The sequence below is a fragment of the Micromonas pusilla genome, assembly GCF_000151265.4.
Source record: "Micromonas pusilla CCMP1545 genomic scaffold MICPUCscaffold_2, whole genome shotgun sequence".
NCBI lineage: Eukaryota > Viridiplantae > Chlorophyta > Mamiellophyceae > Mamiellales > Mamiellaceae > Micromonas > Micromonas pusilla.
Window position 1 is genome coordinate 1,820,129 of NW_003315883.1, and position 14,552 is coordinate 1,834,680.

At 47.0% G+C, this 14,552-nt stretch overlaps 6 protein-coding genes across 6 annotated transcripts; 3 read left to right on the forward strand and 3 right to left on the reverse strand.

Annotated features, from left to right (window-relative positions):
• Nucleotides 1-1,174: 1,174 nt before the first annotated feature.
• Nucleotides 1,175-3,111, forward strand: MICPUCDRAFT_31857 (uncharacterized protein; the record flags this gene model as incomplete). The annotated part of the gene is made up of 2 exons (XM_003056109.1): nucleotides 1,175-2,100; nucleotides 2,215-3,111. 2 exons carry the CDS (start codon nucleotides 1,175-1,177, stop codon nucleotides 2,936-2,938), a joined length of 1,650 nt encoding a protein of 549 aa, XP_003056155.1. The 3' UTR covers nucleotides 2,939-3,111.
• Nucleotides 3,090-5,100, reverse strand: MICPUCDRAFT_55690 (Multidrug/Oligosaccharidyl-lipid/Polysaccharide flippase superfamily). The gene has a single exon (XM_003056508.1). It carries the CDS (start codon nucleotides 4,872-4,874, stop codon nucleotides 3,141-3,143), a length of 1,734 nt encoding a protein of 577 aa, XP_003056554.1. The 5' UTR covers nucleotides 4,875-5,100; the 3' UTR covers nucleotides 3,090-3,140.
• A 607-nt stretch (nucleotides 5,101-5,707) lies between these two features.
• Nucleotides 5,708-7,330, forward strand: HEMB (delta-aminolevulinic acid dehydratase chloroplast precursor; the record flags this gene model as incomplete). Its single annotated transcript, XM_003056110.1, has 4 exons — nucleotides 5,708-5,876; nucleotides 6,102-6,187; nucleotides 6,312-6,835; nucleotides 6,913-7,330. The coding sequence occupies exons 1-4, from the start codon at nucleotides 5,738-5,740 to the stop codon at nucleotides 7,328-7,330; spliced, it is 1,167 nt and encodes a 388-aa protein (XP_003056156.1). The 5' UTR covers nucleotides 5,708-5,737.
• A 152-nt stretch (nucleotides 7,331-7,482) lies between these two features.
• On the reverse strand, nucleotides 7,483-8,538 carry MICPUCDRAFT_31862 (uncharacterized protein). The gene is made up of 6 exons (XM_003056509.1): nucleotides 8,475-8,538; nucleotides 8,277-8,373; nucleotides 8,060-8,153; nucleotides 7,940-8,006; nucleotides 7,757-7,841; nucleotides 7,483-7,658 (listed from the first exon to the last, which is right to left on the reverse strand). The coding sequence occupies exons 1-6, from the start codon at nucleotides 8,508-8,510 to the stop codon at nucleotides 7,645-7,647; spliced, it is 393 nt and encodes a 130-aa protein (XP_003056555.1). The 5' UTR covers nucleotides 8,511-8,538; the 3' UTR covers nucleotides 7,483-7,644.
• Nucleotides 8,539-8,810: 272 nt separating this feature from the next.
• RPS14 (ribosomal protein S14) lies at nucleotides 8,811-9,682 on the forward strand (the record flags this gene model as incomplete). The annotated part of the gene is made up of 5 exons (XM_003056111.1): nucleotides 8,811-8,813; nucleotides 8,917-9,045; nucleotides 9,111-9,156; nucleotides 9,285-9,370; nucleotides 9,485-9,682. 5 exons carry the CDS (start codon nucleotides 8,811-8,813, stop codon nucleotides 9,680-9,682), a joined length of 462 nt encoding a protein of 153 aa, XP_003056157.1.
• Nucleotides 9,683-9,689: 7 nt separating this feature from the next.
• Nucleotides 9,690-13,649, reverse strand: MICPUCDRAFT_55696 (uncharacterized protein). The gene is made up of 2 exons (XM_003056510.1): nucleotides 13,092-13,649; nucleotides 9,690-12,909 (listed from the first exon to the last, which is right to left on the reverse strand). Exons 1-2 carry the CDS (start codon nucleotides 13,634-13,636, stop codon nucleotides 9,858-9,860), a joined length of 3,597 nt encoding a protein of 1,198 aa, XP_003056556.1. The 5' UTR covers nucleotides 13,637-13,649; the 3' UTR covers nucleotides 9,690-9,857.
• Nucleotides 13,650-14,552: the final 903 nt, after the last annotated feature.

A 14,552-nucleotide genomic window follows, 5' to 3' on the forward strand; every position in this document is an offset into this window, starting at 1 on the left:
TATGTGTACAGTGTACACGTGTACGTGTACACGTACATGTACCTTCGAAAGTCCTTCGAAGGTACACGTACACGTACACGTACGTGTACAGTACGTGTACACGTATTTATTTCTTAATTTTTATTGATATTCTTCGTACTTCCTCCCGTATAGATTCTATACACGTGTACGTGTACCTTCGCACGGAAGTACACTACGGAAGTATGATACTTCCGGAAGTACTTCCGGAAGTACTTCCGGAAGTATGTACGACGTGTTACTTCCGTCGTACGGAAGTACTTTCGTAAGTTCTTATCTATCTTCGAAGGTACGAAAGTACTTCCGGAAGTACTTTCGTACGAAAGTACGAAAGTACTTCAGTATTTCCGTCCGTACACTTTTGTATGTGTTTTTGTCACGAGTACGTGTGCACGTACACGTACAACACAATTAAAGCATATCCTTTCGCTGATAGCCACTATTTTTATACAATAGCTAGCTAGCTAGCTAGCTAGCTAGCTAGAGGACTAAGCGTGAATTGACGGAGCAATGATTGTGACACTATTGTGACTACACGTACTGTACACGTGCGTACACGTGCACGTACCTTCGAAGATATTTTCGAAAGTACGCGAAAGTATTTCGAAAGTACTCTCGAAAGTACTTTCGTAGCCCTAGTTGTACTTTCGTACGAAGGTACGAAATAAAGTACACGTACACGTGTACAACGTTGTACTTTCGAAAGTTTCAATGTAGTTGTACGTGTACTTTCAAAAGTACGAAAGTACGTTGTACTTTCGTACGAAATAAAGTACACTACTGTAGTTGTACTTTCGAAAAGTACAAGTAAGCAAGTAAGGTAAATAAGGAAAGTACAAGCAAGTAAGGTAAATAAAGTACCTTCGAAGGTACGAAAGTACCTTCGTACTGTATGATATCTACGAAAGTATTTTCGCACGAAGGTACAACGTTGTACAGTACACGTACAACGCGTTGTACTCGTACGAGGATACTGTACACAAACTACTTTCGTACGAAAGTATCATATTATCTTCGAAGATAGAATACACGTACGAGTACGAGTACAGTACACGTACACGTACGTGTAACCACGCGTGTTCTGGTAAAATCGAACCATTCGAGGGCTAGCTACCTTCTGAAGGTAGCTGGCTACCTCCGTTGGACTGAAGGTGAAATGTTGTTCGTGCGCCGTGCCGCGATCCACAGCGCCTGCCGTTCTCCAGTTGTGCGAACTCTTTCGCACAGATATACAGGTATCAAGGCATTGTCGTTTAGAGCTCCGCAGGAACCCGTCGTAATTGGCGAAGAAGTGGACGTTGAGTGCACTGCTGTTGCTTTCGGAGGGCGTGGGGTGTGCAAATTTCCAGGAGGTTTTGTCATTCTATGCGAGCGAGCTGTGCCCGGAGAGAAGGTCCACGCGCGAATTACGGCCATAAAAAAAGGTGGACGCTACGCCGAGGCTGTCAAGATTCAGAGATTGCGACCAACCCCGTACCATGTCAACGCTCCGTGCCCGCATTTCGATCGTTGCGGTGGTTGCACTTGGCTTGACGTTGCTTACGATCAACAGCTTGCTTTCAAGCGTGATCAAGTGGTGGACGTCATGACCAGAATCGCTAGAATAAATGATGCGGATCGGATTGTGAATGCGATATCACCTAGTCAGCAGAGATTGCGCTATCGTAACAAGATGGAGTTCGCGTTTGCTCAAGTAGGGGACAACAGCAGTGGTCGCCCTGCGTTCGGCTTGAGACCAGCTGGTGACCACACTGGACTGGTTGAAGTTTTCACATCAGGCTGTGTGTTGCAGCAAGTGGTCGCAGACAAAGTTCTCGCACGATGTGCAGCACACCTGCATGCAATGGCAGACGTATCTGCATTGTTACCAGTGTTCAATCGGCGGACTGGTTGTGGGGTACTACGAAGCCTGACACTACGTACAGCTCCTCTTGCAGGCAGGTGCAGTGGTGAAACTGCAGTGATGGTAATCATAGCAGCAGCGTTGGACCGTCAAGGAAAAGAGACAAAGAAGGCATTTGCAGCCCTAGCTGCAGACTTAGCTACCATTGATTGTGTGCAATCGGTGGTTCATGAGCGCGTGTTATCGCAGCCAGAGCTACGCAGAGCAGAGGGGCGCAGGCAGGTCTGGGTTAAGAACGGACGTGGGATTCGCGGGCGAGAACACGAAAATGGAAGTAGTACCGCACTCGTGAGTGGTGACAACAATGAAAATCAGATCACGGTGTTACATGGCCCAGCTACCATCTCCATTACCCTTCGCGGAGTTGTATTTGCCTTATCCGTGAAATCGTTTTTCCAGACCAACACTAAACAGGCAGAAATTCTAGTGGAGAGCGTGGAAGAAGCCTGCGCCCTTACTGGGGAAAATACGGAGACAATCCTCGATTTATTTTGTGGTGTCGGGACCTTCGGCCTTTGCTTAGCGTCCAAAGCTCGCCATGTTTACGGTTGCGAAATTGTCCCCGAAGCCGTTGAAGACGCGAAACGAAACGCTGTGGCCAACAGAATAGAGAACGCAACCTTTTGGCAGGCCGATTTAGCACAGCTCTCCGAATCCATGCTATGTGCAGACAGCAAAAGTATGAGCAAGAGCATTGTTTTTGGTAAAGATGTGGTACGTCCAGATGTAGTGATTGTAGATCCTGCGCGCTCTGGGATGGATGTAACACTAGTGGCGATTCTCCGCAGTCTTGGCATCCCACGTATAGTGTATGTGTCATGCAACCCGGCCACACAGGCTAGAGACGTTGCATTATTGTGTGACGTGAGCGACAACACACAATCCGGAGATCTGCTTGCAAAGTACCGGCTCATTTCCTGCATTCCAGTTGACTTGTTTCCACACACACCTCACGTAGAAAATATCGTGGTGTTGGAAAGAGTGCCGAGCACGCGTGGTTACGAAGTATATTCTTGACTGAGAACGTCGACGGTTGATGAGAATGTCCTGTCAAAACCAAGGAGAAAGGTTAGTGAACTGCATGGCAGTTTGACACAAGGTTATCTGCGCACTTATGCAATAAAATCTGCAACATAATATGGCAATCAGGTACAGGTGAAGTTGTTGTAATTGAACGGACCTTGTTGAACAATTTTATTTTATAAATGGGAAGAACAAATTAGTGTATTTCCTCCTTCGTTCTCTCACTTTTGTTTTTTTCTCTTGTCCGAGAGACTGGTCCCCAAGGACCCCAATAACGAGCAGATAAAGTGGCTGCTCTTCCGAGCTGCAGCAAAGCCATTGAGCGCCATATAGTGTTAAGGTCATGCTGCGATCTAAATCCCTCCAGTCCTAGGGAAACCACAGCTGGTACTGCAGAAAACAACATTGCGAAGGCCAGGAAACCGAAGTCAGCTGCACCTTGAAACACGCCATCACCGACAAAGATAGCCGCGTTAAGCGGTTGAAGCACTGCAATAAGATACATCGGATACTCCACAGCATCGACAACATTTGTATCTGTAGTAAAAAATGAGGGCAGCAAAGGACCTGCTGCAAGGATGCTGATCCCAACAGAAGTGCCTGCAATCACTGCAAGTTGCAGTGTCCGATTTGCAGCTTCTCGCGCAGCCTTCACGTCTTCCATACCAAGTGTCACTGCTACAAGACTTTGAGCAGCAACAGCGAGGGCATCCAAAGCAAAGAGCGTCACCCACCAGACCTGTATGCAAATTTGATGCGAACCTGCGACGCCCATTTTAGCAGCTTCTGCAGTAGCACTCACCAGTACAATTTGCAGGAAGAGCGTTCGAACAAGCTGTGAAATAGAACCTGCAGCAAAAGGCTTCAACCAAGGAGCCGATCGGGAAACGAAACTTGATGTTGAATGAGGTCGATATGGGCGTTCGGCACTGAGATCAGGGATCAAAATAGAACCCAATTTGACACGGTCTGCAAAAAGCAATCCTTCTTCTTTTAGCAAAAAACAAAATACCACTGCGCTAACCCACTCTGCAGCAGTGGTTGCAGCAGCAGCTCCTGCGACCCCAAGAGGCGGTAAAGGGCCAACACCAAAAATCAAAATTGGATCGAGTACTAAATTTAGCATGTTGGCAGACAAACTCACGAGTAAAGGAGTGCGCGTATTCAACAATCCACGATATGCTCCAACAGCAACACTGCAAATGAGAACAGCGGGAGCGCTCAATGCCCTGATACGGAGATATGCTTCTGCATTGCCAATCATCGAATTCACATCCAGACCTTGGGGCAACAACTCCCCTTCAACAGTTGTCAAAATTTTTGCGGTGTTCACCGGGTCTTCAACGTCTGCGCCGGCCCATGAAAGGATAACGTCACTGCCTATTTCAAGGGAAAGGAGGACGAAGACTCCGAGAACCGTTGCCAGAACCATTGCACCAGCAACCGTTTCGGCGGCAGCTTCTCTGCCATACACTTTCTCCGACTTTAACTCTATCACTGGTCCTACTTCCTGTGGATACGGAATCGACCTTTCCCCAAAAGTGTCCCCTGTGCTTATTTGGCTAGCCACTAGCGGCCCTGTGACAACAGCAAGGAAGTTAAAGATTTTGAAGAAGAAGTTGAAAACTGTTGTTGAAATCGCAAGGCCACCCAAGGCAGCTTCAGCGCTGTTGCCATCGATGCGGCCGACGAATGCTGTATCGACCACCCCGAGAATAGGGTCAAGTAGTAAAGATGCCACCGCCGGCATCGCAAGGTTCCATATTCTTGAGTCCAGGCTCTTCGTCTCTTCATGCTTTTTACCTCTCCTATTTTGTATGTTGGCAAGGGTTTTCGGCTCATGTCGAGAGCATGCACGTAGACAGTACGCGTGTGCATATGCTCTACTTTTGTTCAGCACGCGGCAGGGCTGCAGAAAACGCGCGTGCATTCGACCAACCCAGAAGTCCGCTCTGGTTACTCGTAGCATATTTGTATTGCTGAACTTCAGGGCAGCTCTGCAGCAGGCATCAATCGAGATGACTGCGGCTCATGTCTCCATCAACCATGTTCGGATCGCACCCTCTCACCGATTGAATAAGAAAACTTCGGCCTGACAGTGGACAGCTGATACTGTAGATAGCTAGATACCTTCGAAGGTAGAATACTCGGGAAGAAATTAGCTGAAATGGAGCTGGAAAATTCACTGTTAGCGAAAAAAGGCAGTTTGCCCGCGGCGTTAAGTATTCCGGAAGTACTTCCGGAAGTACAACGCGTTACACGAGGGGAGGGCAATACGAACCCTAAATCCGGGGTATAACCTCGGTAACTAAATACTCATACAGTGGGAACCCGGGGTTCTTTTTTGGATAATAGATTTTATTGTACAGTACGAAAGTATAATATCCGTAGATCCATATGGCTACGTACGATAGATAGTACGAAAGTACCTTCGAAGGTACTTTCGTACTTTCGTACTAGCTACGTTGTGCGGAAGTACGTGTACACGTACGTTGTACGAAAGTACGAAGGTACTTTCGTACTTTCGAAAGTACTTTCGTACTTTCAAAGTACGAAAGTACGAAAGTACTTTCGTACGAAAGTACTTTCGTACTTTCGTACAATGTTCCGGAAATACATTTGTTGACAACTTATCTTGCATATTCCTTCGAAGGTACGGAAGTACAGTACGCGGTCGTGTCCACGAACAACACTGTTTATACAGTACAACGTTGTACAGGATAAGAACAAAACCCGTTGAGAGTTCGGCTTTTACCCTGAGCACGAAAGCCCAAAGACACAGACTTGACCACAATGAGCCGCGTCGCCTCGCCGTGTTCTCCGAGAATTCCAATCCGCTTGAAATTTAATACTCTCGTTCGCGCATCTTCCGCGAAATCTGATGCCTCCCTTGCACCACCTACGACGCGCAAACCTGCCAAGGTTCCGGAAGGTTGGTGTGGCCGTTCCCGACCATACTTCAGATTTACATTCCGTTCATAAACGATGTGATTTGATTTTAACCTGCATCCGGATCTCGTTCATCCAACCTGCAGGTACCCCTTTTATCCCTCCACAAGACCTCGCCTCTCGTCCTCGCCGCAACCGCCGAAGTAGCAACGTACGTGAGGCATTTGGTTTTTAACCAGCAACCGGATATCGTTCAACCAACTTGCAGGTACCCCTGTTATTCCTCCTCAAGACCTCGCCTCTCGCCCTCGCCGCAACCGGCGAAGTAGCACCGTGCGTGATGCATTTCGGGAGGTACGTGACAGAGTCATCGTCTAGAAAAAAAATCGTTATTCAACTTCATCGCTCACCAGTGTCGGGGTGAAAATGTTTTATTTCACTGAACTGAGTCAAGTTATCCCACCCCCTTGAAGAACAGACTATTTTGACCCCGTCAAACTTCATCTATCCAATCTTCGTCCACGACGGGGACGATGATATTCCAATCGGTTCGATGCCCGGGCAATCCCGCCTTGGCTGGAAGACAGGCATGATAAACAAGGTCCGCGAGGCTCGTGCAGCTGGGGTAAATCAAGTTGTGGTTTTTCCGAAAACACCAGATAACCTCAAAACCCCAACAGCTGAGGAGTGTTACAATCCAAATGGACTTGCCCAGCGCTCTATTTCTCTACTCAAAGATACGTTTCCTGATCTTGAAGTTTATACTGACGTTGCTTTGGATCCATACAACACCATGGGCCACGATGGCATGGTGCGCTCGGATGGTGTGATAATGAATGACGAGACCGTATACTATCTCTGCAAGCAAGCTGTTTCTCAAGCTCGAGCAGGTGCAGATGTTATATCTCCTTCTGATATGATGGATGGGCGGGTGGGTGCTATCAGAGAAGCACTTGACTCAGAAGGATTCACGAATGTCGCAATTATGTCATACACTGCGAAGTATGAAACAAATCTTCCTTATCTAATGCCTTTGAAAACTTTATGCTGCTTTTTTACTTACTCCCCTTCTTGTTCAGGTACAACTCTGCATACTATGGTCCTTTCCGGGATGCCCTCGCAAGTGCACCCCGCCCAGGTAACGAAGATTGGAAAATACCCTTGGACAAGGCAGAATACCAGATGGATCCAGCCAACTTCCGCGAGTGTCTCCGAGAAGCTGCACTTGATGAAGCCGAGGGTGCTGACATCTTAATGGTGAAGCCTGCTGGTGCTTATCTTGACATAATTCGTGCACTGAAAGATAGCACCACGCTACCCATCAGCGCGTACCAGGTCTCTGGAGAATACTCCATGCTCAAGGCGGCCGCAGCAGCTGGATATTTGAATGAAGAGGAAGCTGTGCTTGAAAGTCTTATCTCCATAAAGCGGGCAGGCGCTGATTTGACTCTTACCTATTATGCTGTGGATGCCGCAAAGTGGATCCAGGAGTTGTGAATCAACTTATGGTAAACTTAACAAACACATATGAAGGTATACATTATTGAGTGTACAGTGTACCATCGATATTGTTTGTCGTTGATAAACAAGAGCGACTGCGGAAGAGGTTAACCTGGATGTTGCAGGTGCAGAGCAGTAATCCTTGATAAGAAAGTATATCTCTAAATTTCTGTTGAACTCTGCACTAATCAATCAAATACACACGAACACGGTGCAAAAGTTCCGTTCAACTAAGTTTCTTACAAAATGCTCTACATCAACTTTTCATAGGCTCACTTTTATTTCTTGAGGAGCACGATGCATATTTCAAGTCAGTAGAAGAAACCAAATCATAGGGACCCCGCAAATGTTGATTTCTTAGAGGAAGCGTCCATTTCGTGAAGTGTGACAGAACAAGTGATGTCCGGGAAGTATATCCCCTACCAAGCACCTTGCCACCAACTTTCTTGCGGCGAGCTTCCTCATGATCGAGGATCCCGTTGGCAGTAGTGAGCACAATTACACCAAACTGCAGCATTTCGTTTTTAGATACTCATGCTCAGGGGAGTTTAATGTAATTGACGAGTTCAAAGAGGAATGTGTGATTTTGACTACACAGCAACGTACCAGTCGAGAAGGAAGGAGACGTCCAACCCAGTCTTCAACGTCCGTGTGAGAAAGATCATATCGAGGGCTACTCAAAAATAGTTAAGAAGAAAGTTTCCTTAAGAATTACGAAAAGAAAACCTGATAACGCCGCATTTATTGATGCGCCCATTAAGTTCCACCACAATCTTCCCGGATCTGTGATCATCGATGTATTCAAACTCGTTAATGTAACCTGAAGAAGAAGAGAACTCTTTTTCAAACCTCACTTGCAAATCAAAATGGACACTGAACTACAGGAATAGAGTTCGTCTATTACAGGAATAAAGTTTGTCTTTATCACGATACATAGCCTCACCATGCTTCTGCATGACTTGAAGAAATTTGATGACCACTTTCGAGACGGGCCGCACCAGTACTTGGCGCTTGCCTCGCTTCTCGGCGTTGTACATTGCCTGCAGGAAAGTTCAAGATCACCAAAACCCTAAATCGAACTTGTGAAAGAAAACACGCAGGTTATCCAACATCAGAAGTCGAATACAGGCGGGCAACGCACCTTTAACGTGTCGTTGAGTACACTTATACGGACCATCGCGAATTCACCGAGTCGCACAGGTCGAAGGGACGCGCCGGAGTCTGTGCCGCGTTCCGTTGTCGCCGCCTTTGAACAGGATGAAACTACAGTACATATGAGTACACGTACAGTATGATAAGTGTAAATCTCACGGAAGTACATGTACAGTTCGTGTACACGTACACGTACACGAACAGTAGGGCTACGTGAGAAGATGAAACATCTTCTCTCTGTGACTGACACACACATCAACTCCTGTCCCCACAATCGCGCACGGAAAGGCTAGTTTTCTGTTAGCACACACGTATAGCAATCGGCATGGTGAGATGCGATCAATTACCGCTTGTCTAAGTCCTTCAACGTCACATTCCTACAAAGTTTCCCCGACAAGTCCCGGTTCACGAAGTATTTCGCCGCTTTTCAGGTCAACGACACGACCGACGCCTCCCCCGTCGCGGTCGAAGAAAAGAAGGCATGGATGCCCAATCCTCGGGACGGTGAACATGTATTCGGGGTGGCACATATTTTCGCTTCTTTCAATGACACCTTTGTGGTGGGTTTTCTGTTGTATTTCCACAAGCCCTAAAGCGAATGAATGATCCCGTTCTCTTCTCGCAGCACGTCACCGACTTATCAGGAAAAGAGACTATCGTTCGCGTAACAGGTGTGTTCAACTCGCCCTATTTTATTTCTTAGAACAGCTCCACTGTACTTTTATGCCCGCACTCTTGCCCACGCTCTGTTTCCACTGCACCGCGGAAATACACTTACATATAATTGCACAAATACCAGGTGGCATGAAGGTAAAAGCAGACCGAGACGAGGCATCTCCATATGCTGCAATGCTTGCTGCTCAAGATGTTGCTGTCCGTTGCAAGGTGCGCTCGCAGTGTTGTGATTGTGAATGAATGTGTTTCGCGTTTTGTGGCGACGACTTCAGCACACTCAAAGCTGTGCATGAAAACATCTCATTTAGCTGTTTTTCTCAACAGGAGCTCGGGCTGACCGCTCTTCACATAAAGATGCGCGCAACTGGTGGGAACAAGACTAAGAGTCCCGGACCTGGTGGCCAGTCTGCCCTTCGCGCACTTTCTCGCTCTGGTCTCAAAATTGGCCGCATTGAAGACGTTACGCCTGTCCCCACAGACAGTACTCGAAAGAAAGGAGGTCGGCGGGGCAGGCGCTTGTAAAGTAGTCTTTTCTGTGAAGTATTTTAATTTCTACATACAAGATGTTTCTGCGACTATAAGTAATAATCGCATCTGCCGATTCGCAACAATCTATGCGTATTACGCAGTTGTCAATATCGAAAAACCCGAAAATGTGAAATGCTGTTGAGAAAGTTGGTTTAGCTTGCCCTCATTTTCAAGCCCCGCATTGAATACCAATGCCTATCCTAATGTTCATCGCCGCCAGCTCTGAAGCTAAATATTTGAATACGAAGGGGAGCTCCACCTTATCAATTTTAGTTCGTCTATTGCACACTCTGCAAGTGATCCCTTCAGACTCCCCATCACAGGAGGTGTGAAGAGTTTTCCCTGCTGAACAACCCAACGCACTACCTGAACCCATACCTGCCACACTGAGCTTCAGTGAGGGGGCAAGTATGCTTCCACAGTTGGAACAGACATGAGTAACGAATCGATCAGAACATGCATGCAAACGGTCGTGTATCAGGTAAGCAGCTCCGTGCGCGAGAAGTGCGTCGCGTTCCATTTCACCGAAGCGGATACCCCCACCAGATTTTCTTCCTTTAGTGGGCTGTTGTGTCAAAGAATTATTTGGTCCAACAGAGCGAACCTGGAACTTGTCGCTAACCATGTGGCGTAGCCTTTGGTAATAAACCAAACCAATGTAGATATCTACTCCGAAAGCTTCTCCCGTGAGCCCATTTACCATGGTCTCGCTTCCACAGTAGTCATATCCGTGTTTTCGGAGTGTCTCACCATACTCAGCAGCTGGAGGAGAATACGTTTTCTCTTTTTGGGCTGCTTTAAATGGGCTTGCGTTAATGCAAGCACCATCAAGGGCACCAGATTTGGATGCCATGCTCTCAACTAGCATACCAATTGTCATTCGAGAAGGAAATGCGTGAGGGTTAATGATGATATCAGGTCGGATGCCGGTTCTTTCGACATATGGAAGAGATTCTTCTGGCCAGAGAAAAGACAAGACACCTTTTTGGCCATGTCTTGAGCTAAATTTGTCCCCAATGATGGGGTTGCGATTATAGCGAAGGCTCAGTGCCATCTTTGTACTTCTTATACCACGAGACAGTGATGTCTGTATAACCGAGACCCTGTCAACGATAGCCTGGTCAGTGCCTTTTGCCTTGTGCACATGCGTTTGGCCAGTTATACGATCTACCACACTGGCAAGAGCACTGCCAGGTTCAATTATGGAGCCAACTGAAGGACTTCCGTCGATATTCAACGTGCCTTCTAGCGAATGGCTTCTCAAATCAAAATGACCGAATACTTTACCTGACCCAGTTACCAAAGACAACGTCTCTGTTTTGTATAGCGTTGCATGCGAGAAGCCACGTTCCATTGACCCTTTGCTCACGATCATAGCATCTTCCATATCGTATCCAGTGTACGCAAGTACGGCGATGACCGCGTTTGTCCCAAGAGGATATTCGTCGATTGAATATTCATCATAAGATTCTGTCACTGCTATTGGTCTTTGTGGACTTTGAAGCCGGTAAAGCTTTGTATCTGGGCGATAACAAAAAGCATGCAATGGGAGCCCCATAGTTTGTTTCGCCATTTGACACTGATACATGTTGCGTGGTGACTGATTGTAGTCAGACCAGGGCGTGCAGCTAGCAATGACTGATAACATGGCCTTTGCATTGGATTCTTCGTGTGTGAAGACAAGCTCTTCACTTCCACCCGAGCTTCCATCAGGACACTTTATTGACATGAAAGCCTGCTCCAGGGAGCTAATATTTTCGATGAAACCACTGGCTAGTTGTCTCACTGGACGCATCAATCGTGAAGATGACGTGAAAAGGTACAGGCCAGGAAAAGCCCCTCCGCTTCTGTTAACTAGAGTCGGTATATACACGACCTCAAGTGAGGGTGGAACCTTTGGAGGTTCGGAGACTTTCGCAGAGCGAAGTGTGGCAACAACCTTCGCACTGTCTGCTGCACGCATGAACCCAACCATCACGCCGTCGAGAGTGACAGGAATTAACACGTGAGGAGCGCTGGTGCTACGAAGTCGCCCTGTGGTAATCAACACGCCAACTGATGACAGAATCCTGAATATTGCAGCCATCTCTAGTCCACGATTCTGACCGTCACTTATGTGGACAAAACAAGAAGCTGTCAAATGGTTTAGCAATCCGCACGGGCTGCCGTCAGGGGTGTGTACAGGGCATAAAAAACCCCATGAATCTGGCAAAAGTTTGCGCACCGTAGTCGTACGTAGCTCTGCATAATAAGCACCGCGATGAATTGAGCGGAAATGAGAAAGATACCGCACGTAATTTAACTTGTCAGCAACTATAGTAAATCCAGATGTCTGGCTTAACCCTAAACCTGTCTTACTGACCAGATTTCCAGTCGCAAGGAAGTATTCAGCCATCCTACCCAAATCAATTCTTCCTATCGAACCTACTACAAGACTTAGGATCCGCTCCCTGTCATTCAAATCCATTGTTTGTGGCTGCCCTTCAAACTCCCGCAAAATTGTGTCCTTCACCTTTATCAGTGCTTCTGAAAGTTGCTCTCGCATAAACATCTGTAGAAGAATTCCTGGCAGTAAAACTTCATGGTGCATGAGAGAATCTGGATTGTCTTGTGAGCACTGTCCTGTCACGAGAGCGTAGAGCTTCTGAAGCATGAGAACGAGAAGGTTAAATTTATCTGAGCAAGTTGCTAGGTGAATGAAGACATGATCTCGAATGATTCTTTTACCAATGTCAATATTAGTCTCCCATGAGTCAGCATTGAGCCTTTCGCGAAAACAGATGCCAAGATATGATAGCGCCTGACTTCTGGTTTGAATTCCCAGTGTATGGATTTCCTCTAAAACCATGGCTACTCTCTCACTTGCAAACACATGTGCCCCTGGACCGGGAACCCCACTACAAACCACATCTTGCAATTCCTTGTCTGAAACTTCACAAAGAGCTATAAATACTAGTCCAAGGGGAAGAAAATACTCTTGTCGTCGGTGAATAAATGCAAGCCTTGCAGATCCGCCCGTAAGATAATGAAGACGAACAGTGCAGGAGTGTTCATCAGGTGAAACACAGCGGATTGCTGTTGCAAATGGAGTATACAGGTAACCACGAGATGTGAAAGCAGCGCGCTTCAAGCCCAACGAGCAAGGACATTCAAAAAAAAAATAAAAATAAAATGTTATTTCATTTATCAAAGAAATCCAACACACAGAGTCATGTATACGACTCTTGCCCAGCACCCAAGGTCCAAACAGTAAAAGTGCGTTTGAAACAAAAAGGAGAAATAATGTCCAACACTATTACAGTGAGAAAAACAATAGCGAAGGAAACATAGCAAAACAGTATAGACGATGAAATGATCGCGGGATTCGAGTTCTGCAATGTTCTACAAGTGCGCACTGTCCTACATTATATAGTGTCTGCGCTGTTGTATGAGAAGCCTGATCATGCGTTCGTTGCCATTTAGTATGAAGTAGCCACCGATTTCACGCCCCTCTTCACCTCGATTAATGAGCTCAGCACGAGATGCACTTGCTAGATGACAACGGGTCGAGCTGACCATAACTGGAAACTGACAGAGCTGTAGCTCGTGGTGGTACACCTCGCCAGCCTCACCCACGGACCAGCAAATATTTGCGGTCATCGGGGCTTTGTAGGTGCTTCCTGCTTCGCGACACTCGCGCGGAAAGACTCGAGGGTCGCGCGCGAGAGATAATCCATCACGCTCTCTCACCGGAGTCTTCATCGACACGCCGGAAAACCATAACCTGATACGTGAAGACTGGGCACTCGTGCCAGGGGCCTGAACGCTGACAGAGGCCATCCTTTTTATCACTTCTGCGAGCCCGTGCTCAACAAAATAGTTGAAAGAGGCCACATGGTTAGATACGATGCTTCTCAAAGCATCGCGTTCAGGGCTACCCCTGATGAAATCGTCTTGAGAGACATGCATGTGCCAGTGTCAACTTACACAGACAGAGTTTAAAGTAACGTGTCGACTGTTTTCTTTTATCCGTCAACAACAAATATTTCCGTTGGAAGTCCTGTCAACCTGTACGTGTACGTGTACGTGTACTGTACGTGTACACGTAACGTAGGGATAGATATTCTATCTTCGTACGAAAGTATCTATTCTATCTTCGTAGCTACGAAAGTACTTTCGTACCTTCGAAGGTACAAGCATTGTTGTACGAAAGGACGAAAATAGTGGCTATCAGCGAAAGGATATGAGCTTTTATACCTAGCTTTTATAGAGAGGATATTAAAAGGATGGCGTATGAGCAAATTGTCAGAGCGTAGTACGTTTTAAAAGGATGAACTACTGATGAGCTCATCCTTTTAAATGCCGCGCCGCGCGAGGACAGTCAGAGAGGCGCGCGCCGGGGCTGCGTCCGGAGCGTCAAAGCGAACATCGAATAGATCGCGTAATCTATCATTCCAGCGAGTTTTATACACCTGGGGCGCTGAATCAGGCTGTACCGGCGCACAGATCCGTCGTTTGCAAAACAGACTCGGCGTTACGAAACATTTGCCGTCTCCTGAGCTCGCGTACGCGACGTCGAAACTTCATGGAAACAGTTCCGAACGTAAAAAAACTTCGTGATTATATCGCGTGGACACATTAGAGCATATGTAAAATTCGCGCAGCGCAAAAAAAACGATCGCTTGCGTCGGCAGTTGAACTCCGCGGGTCGAGGCTGTAGCTGCGAAGAAAATTGCTCTTTTCCAAATCGACACGATCGCGCCAGTCTATGCTTTGCTCGTGCGATTCAGACACGAACGCGGTCGATCCGCGCGCCTCGAGGGTGATGTCATCTAACATGCCGTGCAGTTACAGAGCCAAAAACGGCGTCTGCGCGATGTCATAG